At 41.6% G+C, this 21,885-nt stretch overlaps 1 protein-coding gene across 1 annotated transcript in view; it reads left to right on the top strand.

The window, feature by feature from the left end:
• Positions 1 to 19,426, top strand: part of ACVR2B (activin A receptor type 2B) — a 171,877-nt gene extending 152,451 nt beyond the window's left edge. The window contains exons 7-11 of the mRNA XM_040433872.1: positions 203 to 351; positions 12,767 to 12,881; positions 13,348 to 13,486; positions 15,269 to 15,399; positions 16,613 to 19,426. Of these exons, the coding sequence (XP_040289806.1) occupies positions 203 to 351; positions 12,767 to 12,881; positions 13,348 to 13,486; positions 15,269 to 15,399; positions 16,613 to 16,807 (729 nt within the window). The 3' untranslated portion in view covers positions 16,808 to 19,426. The remainder of the gene's footprint in view (positions 1 to 202; positions 352 to 12,766; positions 12,882 to 13,347; positions 13,487 to 15,268; positions 15,400 to 16,612) is intronic.
• Positions 19,427 to 21,885: the final 2,459 nt, after the last annotated feature.

Below are 21,885 nucleotides of genomic sequence, written 5' to 3'. Positions count from 1 at the left end.
TCAGTTCTACCACACGTTATTCGTGCTGGCCATCCCCCAGAAGACCACTTTGTAATGCAATTTTGGGTAGTCAAGGTTTCGCTTTACTACCGTATTGTCTCATGCACTGGTCCCAACCTTTACTCTGCTAGCTGATATTTCATCATAGTCATTAAAATGTTTGCAAGTCTGCTTAACAATATGCAATTTCTTTAATTTGCAGGGTTCCCTGACAGACTATCTAAAAGGAAACGTCCTAAGCTGGAATGATTTGTGCCACATAGCTGAGACTATGTCTCGAGGCTTGGCATATTTACATGAAGACATCCCTCGTTGTAAAGGTGAAGGCCACAAGCCCGCCATAGCCCACAGGTACTTATCTTGGCTGAGCCCGTATGCACTAACCTCATGACCAGTGATCACTTGGATGGAGATGTTGGACAGTAATCTTTCATTAGCACAAACCTTTCTCCTGATTTTATAGCTCGTTAAATGAAAAATGTTCTTACTGACATGGGCTCTAGGTGTATATTCCAGTCAACACTGCTGATTACTGTTAGATTTGCCAGCCGCTCTTATAGCCCACAAGGGCAGTGCCTATGGCAGTGTCTCATTTAAGAATGAACATACCAGCAGAACCCCCTACTGATTGCACAGGTGTCTGCAATCAGCCCGGGACCGGTGCCAAAAACCTGCTCTGAAAGGATGTGCCTGGCTGCTGCCGCTCCAGTTCAGGTCCTTAATGTCTAGTTTTGTACCAAAGGAAAAGCTTTCCCACGAAATGCTGAATAGTTAGGACTTTGCCTGGCAGAGGTAAGGACCCTGTTGGGGAATATTACTTCTCCAATAATTTCTGGTTACCACATATGTTCAGTGTTTAAAACTGCAGTCATATTCTTTTAATTAAAAAATTTTCTTGCGAGCAAATATAACATTAGCAATATGTTTGTGTACGTCAGTTTTTGGACCTGCATTGTGCAGCTGTAAGGCTGAGTTCACATGAGCGGATGCCGTGCGTGACATCCGCTCCGTGAAAGAGTGCCAAGACCCGATGCAGACTGCAGAGGCACGGAGCATTAACATGACTGATAATGCTCCGTGCCTCTCTGTGATCGCTTTACTACGAAATCACAGTGAGATAAAGTTGTCACTGTGATTTCATAGTAAAGAGGTCACAGAGAGGCACGGAGCATTATCAGTCATGTTAATGCTCCGTGCCTCTGCAGTCTGCATCGGGTCTTGGCACTCTTTCACGGAGCGGATGTCACGCACGGCATCCGCTCGTGTGAACTCAGCCTAATGCAGATAAAGATGGGGATAACATGCCCATATTGCTTTTCTGAGAAGTAGCCTTGTAACAGAAAGGGGGACTAATCTATTTACACAGCTTTTCTGCAGGAAAAAAACATGATTTTGTGATATTCTGTCACAAGATGTCTGCTATATATCTCTGTGGCCAACCAGTGGTTGTGTTGTGAACTGCAGTTTTTTTAAAGGGTTTTATAAATGTCAAATTGGAGTCCTCAACCAAATTCGAGCAAAGGTCACATGTGTAGGGCCTACACCTTGCATGGCTATGTACATACAGTAGATGATGTCAATGCAGCCACTGTGGTGGCCCTTGGTGGGTGAAGTAAGAAGCTCTCTTCCATCATGTACAACGTGACCTGAAAGGCTCTCTCCTTTTCACAAGGTTGACTAGCAAACAAAGATGCAATGGTCATACTGCCATTTTCTCCTACTTAAGCCCATATAAGCATTTGAACCAACTGCCTCAGGATGGGTGTTTGGTGGTCAAAACCAGTACCAGGACTGCAAGATTATCACAGGGGTCCTTTGACGTTATGTAGAATTTGAAAAGCTTAGAGAAGTTTTCTTATCGTTTTGATTTATGAAAGTCTGATCTCTGGATTCTCTCATTTCTCATTGTATTTTGTTTTTATTAATTTTTTTAATCCGCTTGATGTACAAAATGTTGAAAGGGTTTTCCGAAACTTTTATACTGATGACCTATCCCCTGGATAGGTCATCAGTATCTGTTCGATGGGGGTCCGACCCTTGGGATACCTGCCAATCACCTGTGTGAGAAGGCACCCGGCACTCCCAGTAGCGCCACACTTAGCCGAGGTCATGTCACTTTTATTGGTCGCATGGCCTAGGCACATGTCGGCACCATTGAAATAAATGGAACGAAGCTACGATACCAAGCACAGCCGCTGTACAATGTATAGCACTGTGTTTGGTGAGCTGAGAGAAGGCTGCAGTAGTGCCGATACCTTCTCAAGCAGCTAATTGGTGGAGGCCCAGGACCTGAGGAACGGTCATCAGTATAAGGGCTCATGCACACGACGTCTGTATTTTGCGGTCCACAAAAAATACAGATTACTGCCATGTGCATTCTGTATTTTGTGGAACAAAACAGCTGGCCCCTAATAGAACAGTACTATCCTTGTCCGTAATGCGGACAATAAGGGACATGTTCTATTTTTTTTGTGGAACGGACATATGGAAATGGAATGCACAAAAAAACTGAATGGACGCGGAAAGAAAATATGTTCATGTGCATGAGCCCTTAATGTCTTGGAAAATCCCTTTAACGAGGACCTTTCACCAGAATAAAACATCTAAACTAACTATACAGACATGTAGAGCGGCGCCCAGGGATCTCCCTGCACTTACTGTTATCCCTGGGCTCCGCTCCGTTCTCCCGTTATAGCCTCCAGTATCTTCGTAGTTAGGCTCCACCCAGGGGAACCTGACGGCGTCTCTTTCTCCTATGCTGTAGCGCTGGCCAATCGCAGCGCTCAGCTCATAGCCGGAGAGCTTTTTTTTTTTCTCTCAGGCTATGAGCTGAGCGCTGCGATTGGCCAGCGCTACAGCATAGGAGAAAGAGACGCCGTCAGGTTCCCCTGGGTGGAGCCTAACTATGAAGATACCGGAGGCTATAACGGGAGAACGGAGCGGCGACCAGGGATAATAGTAAGTGCAGGGAGATCCCTGGGCGCCGCTCTACATGTCTGTATAGTTAGTTTAGATGTTTTATTCTGGTGAAAGGTCCTCTTTAAGTAAATGTTCAAATTTTGGATTTGAGGATTGAAAGATGCAGAGTATAAGTATATATTTGTCTAACATTTACAAATAAGCGGTTCCATTGGATAGCTAGCCTTTTCTTGAGGTGTTACTTTTTGACTTTGTATTAAATACAAGTCAAATATTTGTTATAGTGTCTTTGCTTAGGGACCGGTCATGCTTGAATGTTCCCGTGTAAGGCTTATTAGGGACCATAAATTCCAGATTCCTTGAGCAGTCTCCTGGTTACCAGCTTGAATCTAAATGTCACGTTTTCTTTTATTTCAGTGTCCTCACATTAATTTCCTGAGCTTTATGTTGTCTCACTGCTAATGACCAAATTCTCTAAACTATTAGCCTGTTATTCATTACCACGGACCTGAGACATTTATCTTTCTAACTTCCCCCCCCCCCCTTTAAAATACATTCTTCCACCATGTTAGTGAAAAAAATGTGTTTTTCATTTACACATGCCATCTGTCAGGGGCCCTTTAAAGAGACAGCTTGGACAACTCGCAGCAGGGAGAGTTGCCGGTTCACACCGCTGCCTACCCATTATCCAAAATATAAATGTACTGACTGCTCCTCTGTAATGGCTTTGCCAGTGCAGATGGAGTCGGTCTCAAGCTGGGTGAAACTGATTTGCTCTGACTAATGTGTTCTCTGGCAAAGAGTTATGTGACAAATTAGATGCTTCATCCATTCCATGGCTTTCTGTGGAATCATTACAATCACCTGAGCTACCTACTGTCTCTTACCCTAAAGAGGTGTATAATCTAAGTGTACCTTTAGCTCTCCTGTCTGGCACCGTTTGTCTCTAGGTGCCTTTCCTTTGTGGTTTCTATTATTTGCATATTAGGGTAGAAAAAAAGGGGGAGCGAGATCCTTACACACAAACTTAAAGGTGTTGTCTGGATTCAGAGCTGCACCCAGGCAGCCCCCCTGAGGCTAGCTATCGGCGCATCTCATGCTCCGATGCGCTCCCTTGCCCTGAACTAGATCGCGCAGGGCATGGGCTCTTTTGTTTATCATAACACACTGCCAGGCGGAAAGTGTGTTCGGTGACGTCACCGGCTCTTATGGGCGGGCTTTATTGCTGCCCTAGCCGTTTTACTGGCTGGGGCAGCGCTAAATCCCACCCATCAGTGCCGGTGACGTCACTGGGCTTCCTGGCAGCCCCATAGAGAGCTCCGGTACGTCACCGGATCTCCAAAAAATGCCTTTGCCCTGCGCAATTTAGTGCAGGGCAAAGGAGTGCATCGGAGCATGAACTGCTCCGATGCTCATGTCAGGGGGGCTGCCGGGGTGAAAATGGAGGGATGTCGGGGTTCAGCTCTGAACCAAGACAAGCCCTTTAAAGGGGTTATCCCATGACTAATGCAAAAAATGAAAATCAGACATCATATAGTACATGACTATCTTTCTAACAAAGCTAGAACCAGCCCTGCACCTCACATGGATCCAGAGATCTCCCCATTCATTGCTCTGCTAGATTTATATCAAGCTGACAGCTCAAGGGGAGTGTCTTTTCTGCTGCAGCTCAGGGGGCGTGTCCAGGCTCTCCCTATCACAGGTCAGGAGGCAGTTGAAGGATGAAACTGAGCATGTGTGGCCATCTCAGTGAGCAGATCAAAGAAATAAGAAAAAGAACAAACAGCAGATGGCGCTATACAGATACATTTTATTGAATAACTCAGTGGCTATACAATTTTTTTTTTATTACATGCAATTACAAAAGTAATCGGATCCAGGTGCTGGTTTGAAAACTGTAGAATATTTTTCGTGGGACAACCCCTTTAACTTTATCCGTTATATTTAACTGACCATTGCAACGATGGCAGCTGGGTTACATATTATATCACTGTCCACAACCAGGTGTTAAAGGGCTTATGCGATACTTAGATATTGATGGCCTATCCTCAGGTCATCAATATTAAATTGGTGGCGGTCAGACAACCACAACCCTCACTGATCAGCAGCCGCCAACAGAGGCCAGGAGGACAGGATGGCCATTTTGCCAAAGGATGTTTGCTCAGTATGGACAGGGTTACCAGAGGTGGTGGAATCTGATTGGTTGCTATGGGCAACTAAGCCAGTTCTACTTTACACCAGTTTGATAAATGACCCCCACAGTGTTTTGGCATATCCCAGTGAATACCCTTTTAAATAGGGAGATCACAACTGAGTGCCTTTCTTTTGAAAAGTAAGTCCAAATATACATCATTTCCCACTAGAAATTCTGTGCTTTATTTGTTGTGTTCCATGGAGATGCCGGATTCAGTTTTTGGCCATCTGATTGATCCATCAAGATGGAGGATTAGGGTTTTTTGGGTCTTGGGCTACAGTTCCAACATGTTAAAGAAATTGTGATATTTCATCCAATGGACATTTTGCCTCATCTGAGAAAAATTGGCCTTTTTTATACTCTACAATTTTCCTATTCTTTCCGTTAACAATAACCAACCCCAAAATAGATACGACCCTAAGGCCACTTTCACATGGTCCGTATTATTCATCAGTATTTGTTAGTTAACACCGAGAGTGGAACCTACAGAGAAAATGTATAATGGAAAGGTTTGTGCCTCTTCTGTGTTTTGGACCCACTCCTGGTTTTGGCTTAAAAATGCTGACCAAATACTGATTGTGTGACATTAGTCTTAGGGGTCATGCACTCAGCAGTGTCGGTTTTGCGGTCTGCAAGCCTAGGATCCGCAAAACACCAATACCAGCCATGTGCAATCCCGCAGATTCCCATTCCGCACGTCCTGCACAATTGTAAAAGTACCTAGACTTGTCTATAAAACGGTGAAGAATAGGACATGTTCTATCTCTTTTTGCGGCACGGCAGAATGGAAATCTGGATACGGGCAGTACACTGTGTTCTGTCCACTGAAATGAATGGGTGGAAGCAATAGCACCCTAAGGCCTCATGCACACAACCATATTTCTGGTCTGCATCCGATCTGCATTTTTTGAGGATAGGATGTGATGTGGACCAAAAATATGGTTCGCCTCTGCGGGTAGCAGCTGGGATTTGGCACTCATTGCTGGGCCACACCTGGACTTGCCAACTAAAACGGTGGCAAGACCATGTGCAGCTATTAATTTGCGATAAATTGAGCGCTTAAACAGGCGTAAATTCAGTGTAGTAGGTGTCATTCAGTGAGATTTATTCAAAATACAACAATTGGTTAATGTAAATGTGCCTATTGCCAATCAGTTCACATCTCTTCCCCCCTTTGTTGTATAGAAATAAATGGATTGTTCGCTGCTCCGTTTTCTCAGGTAGTTGTAATATGCGACGTTGACTGATCACTGAAAGACTTCTAAAAGCAAACTAATGAAGTAATGAACCGGGTCTTAAATAGATCCCTCGCAAATGTCAGCAACTGGGCCACTCTAATGGTAATTTACAGGGAATATCAAGCTCCCTTTGTTGCCTTCAAAACTCACACCATTGACTGCTATGTGACTTCCGAAAATGGTCCGTTACTACTGACTATAGTCACTTACTACTGCGGCTAGGAAAAGAAGTCCGGTAGGTTATCAATGAATATAGACTACTGAATTTAGTGAAAGTCCTACTTTTGTTAAAGGGGCTGTCCAAATGTACTTAAATATGACGTCTTTTGTCCAAAAACCGTGTCCACGGGTGGTATTTGGTTTGTATGGTATTGCAGCTCACTTAAGTGCTACCGTGCTGCAAAACCAGGCACTCTTCATGGACAGGCCTAGCGCGGAAGAAAGCAGCCATGGTATTCTTGTTGTAGACGACCTCTTTACGTCTCATTTGCAATAAAATGGTTATAGTTGAGATGGCATTAGAGTCTATTAGAAAGTACGTCGCCTTTTACTCACCCTGAGATCACACATTAACATATGTTTTGCTCAGCTGTGATAATTTATTAGTCCAGATGCTGCTTTAGTTTTGCCGTCTTTGGCTTTTTACTGACTTTTTCTTTATACATTGTGACAACAGTGACACCTTCAGGTCATACATGAAATAACCAGAAACCAAGAGGCTGAGATAGCGGATTACATTCTATGTACAGCATTGCATTTTTTAGATTTTAATTTCCAGTGCCTACCGCCTATGTAGCATGATATGGGTACCTATAGTCATACAGCGCAGACGATAGAAAGGAAGCTTCTGCCCCATTCACGTATTATAGGTCCCTGGAGTTCATTCGCTTGACTGCTCTCCCTGATTTCCTGAATTGCATTGGCTGTAAAGACCATCTCCACTGACATTTTAAGGAAAATTAAAAAAAAAAAAGCTTAAAGGGGTTTTCCCAGTAGTAAAATATTGATGACCTATTCTCAGGATTGGTGGGGATCTGGCACAGGGCCTGTCTCTGGCGCCTGGGCAGTACATCTGTAGCACCGCTTAGGGCTGTTTCACACGAGCGAGTCCATTTCCAGTATCACGCTCCGTGTGTGAGTGTGATCCTCCGCTCTGGACTTGCAGGAGCGCACGGCATTATCATGATTTATAAGGCTATGTGTCTCTGCATGGCCTTATTTCTACAGAATCATACTGACAGCTTTGTCACTATGATTCTGTGGAAAAAAGGCCATGCAGAGACACATAGCATTATAAATCATGATGATGCTGTGCGCTCCTGCAAGTCCAGAACGGAGGATCACACTCGCACACGGAGCGCGATTCCGGAAATGGACTCGCTCGTGTGAAACAGCCCTAAGAGTTTGGCTCATCTCATACTTCATCTGAGTATTTTTACACCTGCAAATTATTATTGGGTTATTTAAGAAGCGGCTTATCTCAATTTTACCCCTGAGGAAGCCACTGCTTTAGCCCTTCCCCCATTTGGTGGGTTCCTGGCTTACAACTGTACTGGGTGGTGTTTTTGATTATTGAGAACTAAATTACTTCTTTAGATATTTGTCAATGTGATATTAAGTATTTTCATGCTGGGGTCTTTCCTTTTTGCTGGCAGCACACCAGGACCCACTGCAGCAGGGATCGGCAACCTTCAGCACTCCGCTGCCGTGAAACTAAAACTCTCAGCATGCACACTTGGCCGGATTCTGGGAGTTGTAGTTTCAGAACAGCTGGAGTGCCGGAGGCTGCTGATCCCACAGTTATAGTGCTGTACATTGTGGGACTGTGGGAATTACTTGGCAGAGATACCATTACGTGATGGATATACTTGGCGTTATCCATCACAGGAAGGTAGTGAAGGCGCACCTGGAGTTTAGGGGGCCACATCAATAACGTCAATTTCAACAGTGATTAGAAATATATAATGTGAGAACCCCTTTAAAAGTGAATTTGGGTCATTGTGGATCATGATCGTTATGTGAAAACCTTCCTTAAAGGGAACCTGTCACCGTTAAAATGCAAAGGAAGGACAGCTGTCAATCACTGATAGGACCGCCTCCATGACTTTATGGCCCAGAATGAGCAGAGATTTAAATGTATAAAACACAAGTTTTGCTAAATCTTATCCCATAAAACTATATATCGGTCTGCTCAGCTCCTCCTGCTCCATACAATGCTGCCTGCAGCTCAGACACCATGTTCATTGTGACAGGTTCCCTTTAAGCCTATAGTTCCCTTATTCCATTTATTCGCTTGACAAATAATTTTTTATGTGAGGTCACGTTTCCTGACATGTCTGTTTTAGTAACTACTTACTTCCCCCTTGGAATAACCATTCTGGAGCATATATTCTTACAGCTCAATGGTGTGACATTCCTTTATTATTCCTGCTAGAAGTGAAGTCCTGAATGTATTACTACCCATTTGCAATAATGATCCAGCTGGGTGTTATCAGGTGAATGTGCGTCCTGCACAGTCTGGCACTATCCAATCAGTGCTGCCAATATCAGACTGGTAACACCCATCTGGACCCTCATTACAAACTGCTAGTAATTCATTTAGAATTTCTAGCAGGAGTCATAAAGGAAATGGTGAAATTACAGCTCATTTTTAATTGGCACAATGTGTATACCGTGCGTTGTAGCACATGAATAGTTTTCTCCAGAATACGCCTATAGAGTACATAAAAAAAAAAAAATAGTAATAATGGAAAATAAAAATAAGTAAAATAATCAAACGTCCACAAAAAAAAATCATTCAGTTCTGAGGATGCACTAGGAGAAATGAGTCCTGAAATTAATTCTAATAATTATGATTTCCTTTTATTCCTAAACTTTTTCATATTTATAAAGACAAAAATTGCCGTCAGACATTTACAGATATGTTAATAGAGGCGGACACAGCTGAGAGGACTCGACATATGCAAATCTGAGAAATGTCATTAATCTATAAATTATTCAGAAGAAATAATTCTGGAATTGTGTAGATTTCCCGCTATCTTGGCGCAGCGCTGTATATATCAGAAAAATATGACTTGCTGGGGTTTGTATGGATGAATGCATGTTCTGTATAATCATGTATGAACTGCTTCTGATTAATAAAAAGGACTAATTAAAGTGACTGCACTTCCTTTTAATAGTATCTTTGTTAGGTGTGCTTTTTCATTAAAGGCCATTTTCCACCTAACAAAAGAAAAATGTATATAAAAAGTATATATATACAATGGAAAAGGCTTCTATTCAGCCATTTCCTGGTTCTCTTTTATAGCTTCCTTTTTTGAAAATTAAAAACTAGAAACCTAATTTAGGCATGTGATAATTTTTCCTTTCCTTTTATTTTTATTCTTGTTCCATATTTTAATTTTTTAGGTAGAAATGTGATTTACTTTCACATCTGTATAACAGTTTTGCAATAGTGATGGTTTTGGGCTGTTACAGTTTGAGCCCTCATGAACGCGGCCGTATGTAAGTTGCGGCCTGTATGCATATTGCCTAAAAATGTACATACGCATCTGTATGTCCATTCCACAAAAATATAGAAAATGTCCTATACTTGGCCACAAAATGCGGAAAAGTGGATGCTGCGCACTCCGGCGCCCGTAACGGCTTTTACCGGTTGAAATACCAGTGAACCTGTTTTGGTTCAGTAAGTAATAGCTGGAAGCTTTGGTGGCTATTACTAGTATATACCAATACAGGCCAGCAGGTGGTATATCGTAAATGGAGTATTCTATGATGGCTATTAAGCCATCACAACATAATACAATGGGCAATCTAATGATTGCCAGTCACAGAGGGTGACTTAAACAAAGAGAGAAAATGTTTTTTAAAAATATTTAAAAACATTAAAATCACCCCGTTTCCCCTAAATAAAAATACCATATTTTTCACCCTATAAGATGCACCTAGGTTTTAGCAGAGAAAAATAAGAAAAATATTTTTAATCAGACCCCCAATGTTAATAAGTCCCCTAATCAGACCTCCATGTGAATGACTCTAATTCATACCTCAGATTAGACCTCAATAAGTCCCCCAATCAGACCTCAGATCAGACCTCCATGTGAATGACCCAAAATCAGACCTCAGACCAGACCTCAATAAGTCTCCCAATAAGACCTCAGATCAGACCAGCATGTGAATGGGGGACTTATTGAGGTCTGACTGGGGGCCATTCACATGCTGGTCTGATCGGAGGTCTTATTGGGAGACTTATTGAAGTCTGATCTGAGGTCTGATTTTGGGTCATTCACATGGAGGTCTGATCTGAGGTCTGATTGGCCCCCAGTCAGACCTCAATAAGTCCCCCAATCAGACCTCAGATCAGACCTCCATGTGAATGGCCCCCAGTCATACCTCAGGTCAGACCTCCATGTGAATAACCCCCCATGCCAAGATCAGATTTAAAAAATAAAATAAAACTTACCTCTCCTGCTCCAGACACCACCGCCGCTCCTCACATCCAGCTCTCTTCTTCCTGCACAGTGAGCCGCCAAGGACCAGGAAGCAGTGAGTACAGAGCCCGAGGAGCGCTGCATTCACTGCTTCCCAGTCCTCCGGTACTAAGGAGTGCTTCCATAATGGAAGCACTCTTTACTAATCGTCCCATAAGATGCACTGACATTTTCCCCCCACATTGGGGGTAAGAAAGAGTGAGTCTCATGGGGTGAAAAATATGGTACATAACCAATGAAATCATCACGTGCGAATAAGCCTGTACTATTGAAATATAACCAAATTTATCCCATAAAGAGGGAAAAAAATGGGCAATTAAAATTTTGATTTTAACCATAGGCTATTTTCTAATGACACATTCACATAGTTTTGCTATGGAACAATGATTTTTGCGTTCCCCTGCTCTTGGCCAATTAGATTCAGTCATTCATTTTCTCATGGTTTTAGCACCGACCAGTGTGCTCAATATTTCTTGCCGTTTTCCGGCTTGTGCTCCATGTGACACTCATACAAAGGCCTCTTGCACACGAACGATACGGATTAGGCCCGGATGCGTTCAGGGTGCGTTCAGTTAAAAATGCGCGATTTCGCAAGCAAGTTCAGTGAGTCTGCGATTGTATTCAGTTCAGTTAATTTTTTTGCACTGTTGCAATGCGCATTGATGCGTTTTTCACGCGCGTGATAAAAAACGGAAGGTTTACAAACATCTCTTAGCAACCATCAGTGAAAGACGCATCGCATCCGCACTTGCTTGCGGATGCGATGTGATTCTCACGCAGCCCCATTCACTTCTATGGGGCCAGGGCTGCATGAAAAACGCAGAATATAGAACATGCGTGAGAAACAACACTCATGTACACAGACCCATTGAAATGAATGGGTCCGGATTCAGTGCGGGTGTTTGTCTGAAAGGGGCCAAACTGTATTTACGTGTTTAATTATCGCATTTAGCCTTATCTTGCTCTCATCAGAATTGTCACTACAGGGACTGGCTGTCAGATTAAATGCATAACATTCGAGTCGCCGCCATCTGCTCAACTGGTAATTAAATTAAAACCATATGTACCATACACATCTTTACACAGTGTACAATGAGTCGGCAAGCTAAAAGGCCGCCATCGATCAAATATACGTAACATTGCCCTCATTTTGTATGACCCTTAAATGAAATAATGGATAATCAATAAAAAGATCCAGTTTTATCATATTGCTGATGTAATCTAGGTACGGACGGGTACCTTCCATTTTTAACCCTATTTAGCCATCTTGCCTGAGCTGCTGCTGTGAATGGCTGATTTGCTTTATGGCAGCCACAGGGACATAGGAGGTCGGTGGATTGATCAAAGCTGGTATAAAGGAAAACTGGCTTGGTTGCCCATAGCAACCAATCAGATTCCACCTTTCATTTTTTTCAGAGCTTCTTTGGAAAATGAAAGGTAGAATCTTATTGGTTGCTATGGGCAACTAAGCCAGTTTTCTGTTACACCAGACAAATCTCCCCCATTGACTTTTATGGTAGAACTTTGTGTGCATGTTCTGCGACCTGTGAAGAGGAGGGAGTAAGTAGTTTCCATCACCTTTTGTCAATGGTGTGATCCTGTGTTACCTGCCAGTGATGATAATGAGATGACTGCTGATAAGTGATCTCTACAGCACAGGAAATTTCAGCCTATCATTAGCTAGAGTGAAGACTGCAAGCAAGAATTCAGGATTTTCTTTAAAAAAAAAAAAAAACATACAGTAGTAATGCCTGCTACAAAACTGTTGTTCTGGGCACAAGAGCTTGTTTAGTTTCATGGTCAACTGCCCCTGTCAGATAAAGGACTAGGCATAGGATGTGGACTACTAATACAAGCACACAATACAATGAATGGTAATTTGACAATTCTGCCTGGGTACGATTATTATTTCTTTTTCTTTTTAGGGATTTTAAAAGTAAAAATGTTTTGCTGAAAAATGACCTGACGGCAATCCTGGCAGATTTTGGGTTAGCTGTTCGGTTTGAACCTGGAAAACCACCTGGAGATACACATGGACAGGTAACTTCATTAAACAACCATTGGTTTTATCCTGTAAAAAATTTGATTCTTAGTATACATTGAGCATAAGCCCAATTGTCAGCTTCATGGTGGTCTCTTTCGTGTTGGTCTCTGCACATTTGGCGGCCAACACCCCAGTAGGGGAACAACCCTGCGGCAACCCTGCTGCCAGGCATATATTTATTTTATTATTTTTAAGGTTAGGTTTACTGAAAGCATATATGGGGAACTACATATTGGGCTACTCACTAATGCACATCTATATTCAGAATTGCTCCCATTTAGAAGCAGGAGCCTTCTATGATAGAGCCAGAAATGAAAGTCTGAGGGCACAGTCACACATGCAGTTTATTTTAAACCCAAACCAGGTGTTACACGTCGTCTATATATTCTATAGATATTGTGATCTGTAAACATGAGAGAATATTCTGTGGTCTAATGATGAATATACTGTTTGTATACCCAGGTTGGCACCAGGCGGTATATGGCTCCAGAGGTGCTGGAGGGAGCAATTAACTTCCAACGAGATTCTTTTCTCAGGATAGACATGTATGCTATGGGACTTGTGCTCTGGGAAGTTGTATCCAGGTGTACAGCTGCTGACGGTGAGTCTTTGGGTCCCTCTTGGGGCCACAAGAAGATCACAGCTTATTAGGAATGTTGCACTGTGCTTGTCATGAAAGGGTTATTACGGTTTACACATGTAAAGCTGGTTTATTCTGCAATGAATGGTCATACACATTTTTTTATAAAATAAAAAAATATATACATACACACACCTGTGTGTGTGTGTGTGTGTGTGTATATATATATATATATATATATATATATATATATATATTTATATATATACACTGTATTTTTCACCCTATAAGACACACCTAGGTTTTAGAGGTGTAAAATAGGAAAAAAATATATATTTTTCATCAGACCTCAGATTAGACCCCCATTGTTAATTAGACCCCCCCCCCCCCCAATCAGACTTCACCTCTCCTGCTCCAGACGCCACCACCGCTTTGGAGATCCAGCACGCCTCCTGCCACGCTGTGCTGTGATCCGACATCACAGAGTGCGCCTGTGTCCTCGCGCTATTGTCAGGTCACAACACAGTTTAGCACCGATAGAAGCAGCCCATGGAGCGGTGAGCACCAAGCCAGCACAGGGAGCACTATATTCGCCTCTCCCCAGTCTTACTGTACTACGGTAATTATTAGTATTCACCCTATAAAACCTACTGCCATTTTTCCCCTACTTTTAGGGGGATGGCGAGTGCATCTTTTCAGGATCTCTGCTTGCTGTCATTCAATAATAACCTTCTTTTGTTTACTTCCAGGGGGTAAAATTCATGCAGTGCTTGTACAGGAACTTTTCTCTATACTTTGAATAACCATAATGCCTTCTAAACACATTTGCTCGTGTATATAGTTTAGATGCACCAGAGATCAGTTTGTCGTTTCATACAAGATGTTAGTGTGGCAGTGCATTGTAGGTAAAGAGCTGCATACGTGGAACAATTAGTGTAAGGACATGAACAGATCTGGGTTGTAGTTGGCCTATGATATACAGGGTGGCCCACGAAAAATCTGTCTTGGTTGTCCATAGCAACCAATTAGAGCTCAGCTTTCATTTTTTCAGAGCCCTGTAGGAACTGAAACCTGAGCTCTGATTGGTTGCTATGGACAACTAAGACAGATTTATTAGTTTGATAAGTGGCCAATTGTGGCAGAAAGATGGTGTTCTCCCTGAAACGGTGATTGTGGAAGGCTAGGTGCGAAGCAGATCTATTAAGGATACGTGAATTTCATTTTACTCTTATGACATTTAGGGGTTAAAATGATCTGTGGTTTCACTAATGAAAACCTCTAAATGGACCTTTAACATAGAGTCCTTTTAGATTAAATTCATGCAGAAATTTTGCCACCTAATATACAAGTGATTGCAGGTCAAAGTCCTCTAATTTCCCATTTTTTTTGGTCACCATGCAGCCCCCAAAAATGGTATAAAATACTATCAAATAGCCTTATGTACTCCAAAATGGTACCAAGAAAAGCTAAATTTCAGCTTGCAAAAATAAAAGCCTTCAGGCAGATCTGTCGATAGAAAAAAAAAAAAAAAATTCTGGTTGTCGGAATGTGACGGACACGAAGCTACTTGCAGAATAAGGTTATCGTGTCATTTGGACCACATAGCAAGTGCAGTAAAACGGGACCCCCTCCTCCAAAAAATAATGGAATGGCAGTGTTTTTTTCTATCCCACTCCCGCAAATAATTTCTTTACAATATGTGGAACATGAAATGGTGTAAAAAAAAAAATTGATTTTGGTTTGGTTAAAATTACCAGAATTTCCTTCCTGTAGTAGTTTACAGTTTATGCTTTCTGCATCCAGGACCCGTCTATGAGTACATGTTGCCATTTGAAGAGGAGATTGGTCAGCATCCGTCGTTGGAAGACCTGCAGGAAGTAGTGGTTCACAAGAAGATGCGTCCTTCATTCAAAGAACACTGGTTGAAACACCCTGTGAGTTACCATTTACTGCACTTTTTGGTCTCTCTATATATACAGTATAGATAAGGGGTTGTCCATGGTTTAAGAAAAAAAAAAAGGCCTCAATGGTCCGCAATGCATGGGCACTGACTGTGTGATCGCCGCCTTCAAACGTGGACTTATTCACTTGAATGGGGTCCGCAATAAGCATCAGACAGTCCACACCGCAAAAAGGTAGTGCTTGCGCTCCTTTTTTGCGGTGCGGAGGCACAGACAGAAAACCCACGTAGCACCACACTGTATCTCCCGAATTGTGGACCCATTCAAGTGATAGGGTGCGCACATGATCGGTGCCCCCTATATTGCAGGCCGCAATATGGGCACGGGCCTGCTGCGGTCATGTGCATGGACGCAGCATGTGACTTCTGCAGCCAATCACGTGCCCTATCCTAGCAGGTCACCAACACTGTGATAGAAAAAATAGGGGGAAAAAAGCTATCGCTTTTGGAAGGCAACGATGACGAAATTAAATGGTCGCTAAGGCCAAAAATGCATACGGGGGAAGGGGTTAAAAGGCAGGACACACAGTTGAATCCCGGGAAGATGGGTGTTACAGCTTTGTTCCACTCTCTTTAATGGGACAAAGTTTCAATATCAAGCACAGCCACTATCAATGTACAGAGCAATGTAAGGAATGAAGAGGCCACCAAGAGTCAAACCACATTTGATCTAATAGTGATGGTCTGTCCTAGGATAAGGTCATGTGTTTTAAAAACCTGGATAGCCCATTTAATACCTGGAAGCGGACATGCTGTTTAACGATATTCCATTCACTATTCCGGGTAACATTAAACTCTCGAGTGCCTTAGACCTCCGTGGATGGTGGCATTAAAATCCTCCAACTCCACTGGACACTTATTCATGGGCTGTGTCTTGTATTATATAACTCAGGCCCATTAACCTAAATGTACTACCTGCAATATACCAGGATCCCTTGAATAGGAGTGGTGCTGTTTCTGGAAAGAAAAATAAGAAAGCAGACCCTTTACTTTTTTAATGGAAAAACGCTTTGAGAGCAAATTGCTGCATCCATATGCACAACTCCAAGCAATCTTCTGTGGACACAATCCATAGCACATACCGCATTCTGCACATGTTATTTGATATGAGGAAATGGCCAACTAGGTTTGGAATTTTTTGTATCGTAGCACAAGATTTTCATCCATTTACTTTTCCTTGTTTTTAGGGTTTGGCACAATTATGTGTCACCATTGAAGAGTGCTGGGACCATGATGCAGAGGCACGACTCTCTGCGGGATGCGTTGAGGAGCGTATTTCTCAGATCCGCAAAATAGTGAACGGCACTACCTCGGACTGCCTTGTTTCCATTGTTACATCTGTCACCAATGTGGACTTGCCTCCCAAAGAGTCCAGTATCTGAGTCGTTCGTTACATTTTGTCTTTCCAGACTCATTTTAAAACACTGAAGAAAAAAAAATAACAAAAAAAATCATATATAAACTAAGAAAAAGAAGAAAAAAAACATACACAAACCCATGAATGCAGCTGCTATTTTATCTTGACTTTTTATTATCTTTTTTATTTTTAATATTTGGTTTCTTGTGGGAGGGGGGGTTGGAACAATTTTACCAGCACGTTGTTTTATTGTATATTAAAAGAAAAACAGGAAAAAAAAAAATAACGAACATCTCAGCAAGCATTCAGGTGCCGACTTTTGAATGCAGAAAGGTGAAGGTACTTCAGAACCTCAACAAACTCCTTTTTAGATACACTACGTTGGTTTCTTTTAATGTGTGACCTTCTCAGACGAGGACCCACAAGAGACCACCTACAAAACAAATGCTGCAAACTTTGTAGTAAGTTGAAGACTGTTACATAAGATACACCTTCCACCAACAGGAATCCTTTTCAACAACCGTAATCACTTAAGTTCTATCTTCTGGATCTCTTGCTCCAAAAACCGTCTGTTGTGTCTTTTGCGGATCTTAACGGGTGTCTTTGTAACATGTAGAGAAACTAGAAACCGAATGTTCTCTCGAGTGTTCGAGAGCTAAATATTTAGGAGGTTCTATGTGTGGGCTGGGCAGACTGTGGTTGCACTTTGCATCAATCGGCAAATGATTTATCGCCACAAAGCTACTTCTCAGGTAACTGTTTATTAAAAGGGGAAGGACGCTGGTCAAGTGCAAAGCTTTGCCGTAGGAAACGGGTACAGAGAAAGGAAAGCCTGGTTCTTCACACAATCTAATAAAGTGTGGTGACGGCCTATCGTATTTGCATGGACAATTTGTATCCATAAATCAACTGACTTTGTAGGTAGGTCATGGGATTAGTAACCATTGAAAGCTTTAACAACCAATCTATTCAGTCAACATAAGCTAAAATTCTTTTGACCGACATGTCACCCTAAGGCATCCTTTCTCTGTATCGCAAAATGTAGCTCGGTGCATATTCACATCCCACTCGATTTGCCAGAACTTTTGCCCAAGTCAGAGAATGTTTCTGATGCTGCTGACTCAATACTTGGATCCATTTTTCATCTGGGAAGCAAGCAATGTTTTTGAAACACCCGCTTTCAGTTTCCGTAGCTTCCAAGGTCGACCTCCTCAAGTGCTGCATGACACTGACCTTTTTTTGCGGTGTTTATCCAACACGTGAAGGGGTTCACTTACAATACAAAAAAATAAGATGAAATACAGTTTTAAAAAAAAGTCATGACCATAGACCACCTCAAACCTGAATTACCTCAGACTTTTGTACTTGTATAAGTTTATTATATATTTTTAGTTGTGTTGTCTTGTAGTAAGTATATTTTAATGTAAATTGGCTTTTTCTGACAAGGGAGTTTAAAAAAAAAAAGAGGAAAAATTAAAAAAAAAAAGTTGGAAATTTTTAGGAAGTGCTACATTTTTTTTTTTTTTTTTTTTTTTATATATAAGAGCACCATTGTAAATAATTGTACACATTTGTAGATTAACTTCCTTCATTAACTGGGTATCAACCGCACATTTGCTATGGCTGTTTCACGATGATCCTTTCTAATAGACAGTAAGCCTTTTTCTCCCTGTCAGTTTCCGGGTGGGCTAATAATTAGTAAGCCCAGGTGAGACTTCTCTCTAGCCCAGTTATGGTTTTCCAGTATTTTAGGTCAGGCCATATTGCTTTCCCCATTAATTCAGTGCGAAAGTGGCTTGCCGATTGAGGTGGGCCAGTTGATATAGGTATGTCACTGATATTAGATGGTGATCCAGAAGGAACTGGTCCACCTCAAATGATGATCCGCTTCAGCTGTCTTCCATAATGCCATTTAAAGTGGTTTCCGACCATAGTAACTTATCCACAGGATAGGATATAAGTATCTAATTGGTTGGGCCTCTGACGCATACACGCTGCCACTCCATTTATCTCCATGGGGCTGGAGGCCATCGCAGCAGTACCATAGAGATGAATGGAGTGGTAGCGAATATACATGCCCATTGCTAAATTTACTCAGGGGACTGAAGGGCCCCTTTTCTAATGATTGGTTTAGGGTCCAGCAGTCGGACCCCCACCAATCAGATAATAACCTACTTATGGGTACATTGTAAATTGTTATGGTGGAACTTGACCATCCACCTGGATTATATTCAATATAAGAGAAAAAAATAATGGTTAAAAATACAGGAGAAACACTAAAATGAATATTGTGTTTGTTAACGTGCCTTTTGCTTTATATTCACAAACACTTTTTACTAAAGGTCAATCTTTATTGGTCTCTTCCTCTGATTTTATGTTGGGCTATGTATATTCTGTATATACCGTATATATTTTTGTAATTATCATGAAAGGCTTACTGTCAGTTTCACTGAACTTTCCATCAGCTGTGTTTCTTTTCCTCCTGACATTAAAGGGGTTGTTCAACCCTGGGGGCAATTCGGGCAGGCTCTCCAGCGTGGCCAGACCTGCAGAGGGAATCGTACTTGCCTGATTCTTTCGCTGCCGTTGAAGATCTTTGGTCATCCTGTGTCAGCATCCAACTTGATGCAGTTCCCATGGCTGCTGCAGCCAATGACTGGCTGCAGCAGTGATGTGTCCCCCATGCATCATGTCACTGGGTCACGTAACACATAGGGGTCATGTCACCGCTACTGCACCCCACGTCAAACCGGATGTTGGTGCGGGAAGGTCCGGCCACACTGGAGGGTTTGCTCAAGTGGCCCTCGTCGGGGGTGAACAGCTCCTTAAAGAAAGAAGAAAATCTCAGAAGCTTTAATGTATTAAGTGCCATATTTGATTTGATAGTCGTCAATAACTTGTGTGTGTCTGTAAGACCCTATGATCCATAAAGAAGAATGTTGCTATTTAAGGGTACAGCATTTTGGGATTTTATAATATTCCAGAATGTTTATCATTTAATATAAACCTTGTTAATCAGTTATTTGTGATGCTTAAAAGATGTATTTGTTAGAGGCAAAATTTAGGAAAATTTATATTTTTAAAGAACTCAATAGAAACATACAAAATAAATGGGAACCAAATTAATAATTCTACATGATGCATCACCAACATATCTGAATTAAGTCGTAAAACCAAGTACGGTACTTACAAGGTTATATGGATATGTCTCTTATACTTTAGGAACGTAAAATTAGCCAGCAGCATCTAGTCTATATTTAGTGATCCACAGGTGTCATTGCATCGAGAAGTTATGACCTTACATTTATATAGACTTTTCTAGAATTAAGTACATTGTTGTTTTGTCATTGATTGTAGCGCCATATCATGTGGCCTGTGTGTACATTTCATCCCCTTTTCTCCAATTTGCTACATTTCTGTTTCAAAGTCTTACAGAACAGAACTATTCTTAAACCAAAGGCCGCAAAACTACTTGGAATCAACATGCTAATGTTGCCATTAGAGTAAATCGAGGAAGATGTACACAAAGTATTATTTACTCATATAAGACTAGATACAAATAGTTTTCATAATATATCCTTATAGCAGTTGGAGCTTTGTTTTTCTGTTACAGAGCGCTAAGACCCCTGCATGGACATTGAAATAATTTTTTGCAGTCACCACTAGAGGGAACCAAGGAGATTATTACATGCTGGCTTAGTGCTGAGTTGAGTGTATGTAGTAAACTCCTAAGCTCCACCTAGTGGTCACGTTTAACGGTCACATTTTTGACAGTTTTGACTAGGTCTGTGTAAGGGATTCTGTAACATGTAAAGATATAAAATTGAATAAATTAGCACACAATATTAGACCAATTTAGATCCAAACAATATAACCTTGACCAAAAAATCACCTTTTAAAATCGAAATTTTTAATTTAGCGTAATTCTGAATTAAATTTTGTTTCATTGAAATTCATTGCCATTTTCTTGAAGAAAGACCTTTAAATGCAGAGGTAACACAGTAGTGCTGCTTTAAAAGATTCCTACCACTGCAATTCCTGCACATTAAGTATTTAGTAGTATATTTATGTTCCCCTTAAAGGGGTTCTTGGGGCTTTTCATATTGATTGCCTATATTCAGAATAAATGAGATTGGTGGGGGGTCCAACTCCTGGCACCCTTGCTGATTAGCTATTTGATGTGGTGAGTACCGCAGCCTTCTCGCAGCTTACCAAGCACAGCACCGTCCATTGTATAGAGGCTGTTCTTTGTATTGCAGCTCAGCCCCATTTACCTGAATGGAACTGAGCTGCGCCAAGGCCATGTGACTCGTGAACGTGACGTCATATGGTCTAGGAGGAGGCCTAAGCACTCACGCAACGCCATGGGCTCTTGATGGATAGATGATTGTGGGGTTGTCGGGATTCGGACCCCTGCTGATCTGATATTGGTGACCTATCAATATCAAAAGTCTGGAGGACCCCTTTAAGAAAGCATGAATGTAGTGGTACTGATTTTTATTCTTTTTAGTCTTCAATAAGAAAAAAAAAAAAAAAAAAAAACCTTTCCTAAAGTCACCTTCTGTAACTCCCAGCATTGATCATTTGTCTCTGGAGGGAGTATCGTCCAGCCATAGAATGGAAGTGCAGTATTAGGTGCTGGCTATTGAACTGAATGCCTGACTATTTAGTACATGTACAGATGGGTCCAACACAGTGGAAGACGCTCTCTTAGGAGCCAATTGAGAAGAGGACCAGAGTGGGGCACAAGGCTTACATAGGTTGGGGAGAGACATAAAAATTCTGCTTACTTTTTAGTGTAGACAGTGAATCAAAGTCTAAACACCGTATGGTACTTAGTGTACATTTACCTGGTTTGTATACGTATATTGTCTGGAATCAATATCCAAGATTAGATCTTCTGATTCAGTATATCTTTTTATCAAATAATTCAGATTTAATTTTTTATTTTTTTTTAAATCTGGCGGATTAGCAATAATTTAATACCAGCAATGGATTGTCTTGATTCAAATGCAATATGATTATAGCTTTCTGTATGCACCTTGAAATATTTTTGTAGCAATAACCCACTGAAAGTGCTTTACTGTTGGGATGTTACTCTGT

This window comes from Bufo bufo, chromosome 5 (genome assembly GCF_905171765.1).
Source record: "Bufo bufo chromosome 5, aBufBuf1.1, whole genome shotgun sequence".
Classification (NCBI taxonomy): Eukaryota; Metazoa; Chordata; class Amphibia; order Anura; family Bufonidae; genus Bufo; species Bufo bufo.
Note: the sequence above shows the minus strand (reverse complement) of the source record. Positions and strands in the feature narration are given on the sequence as shown.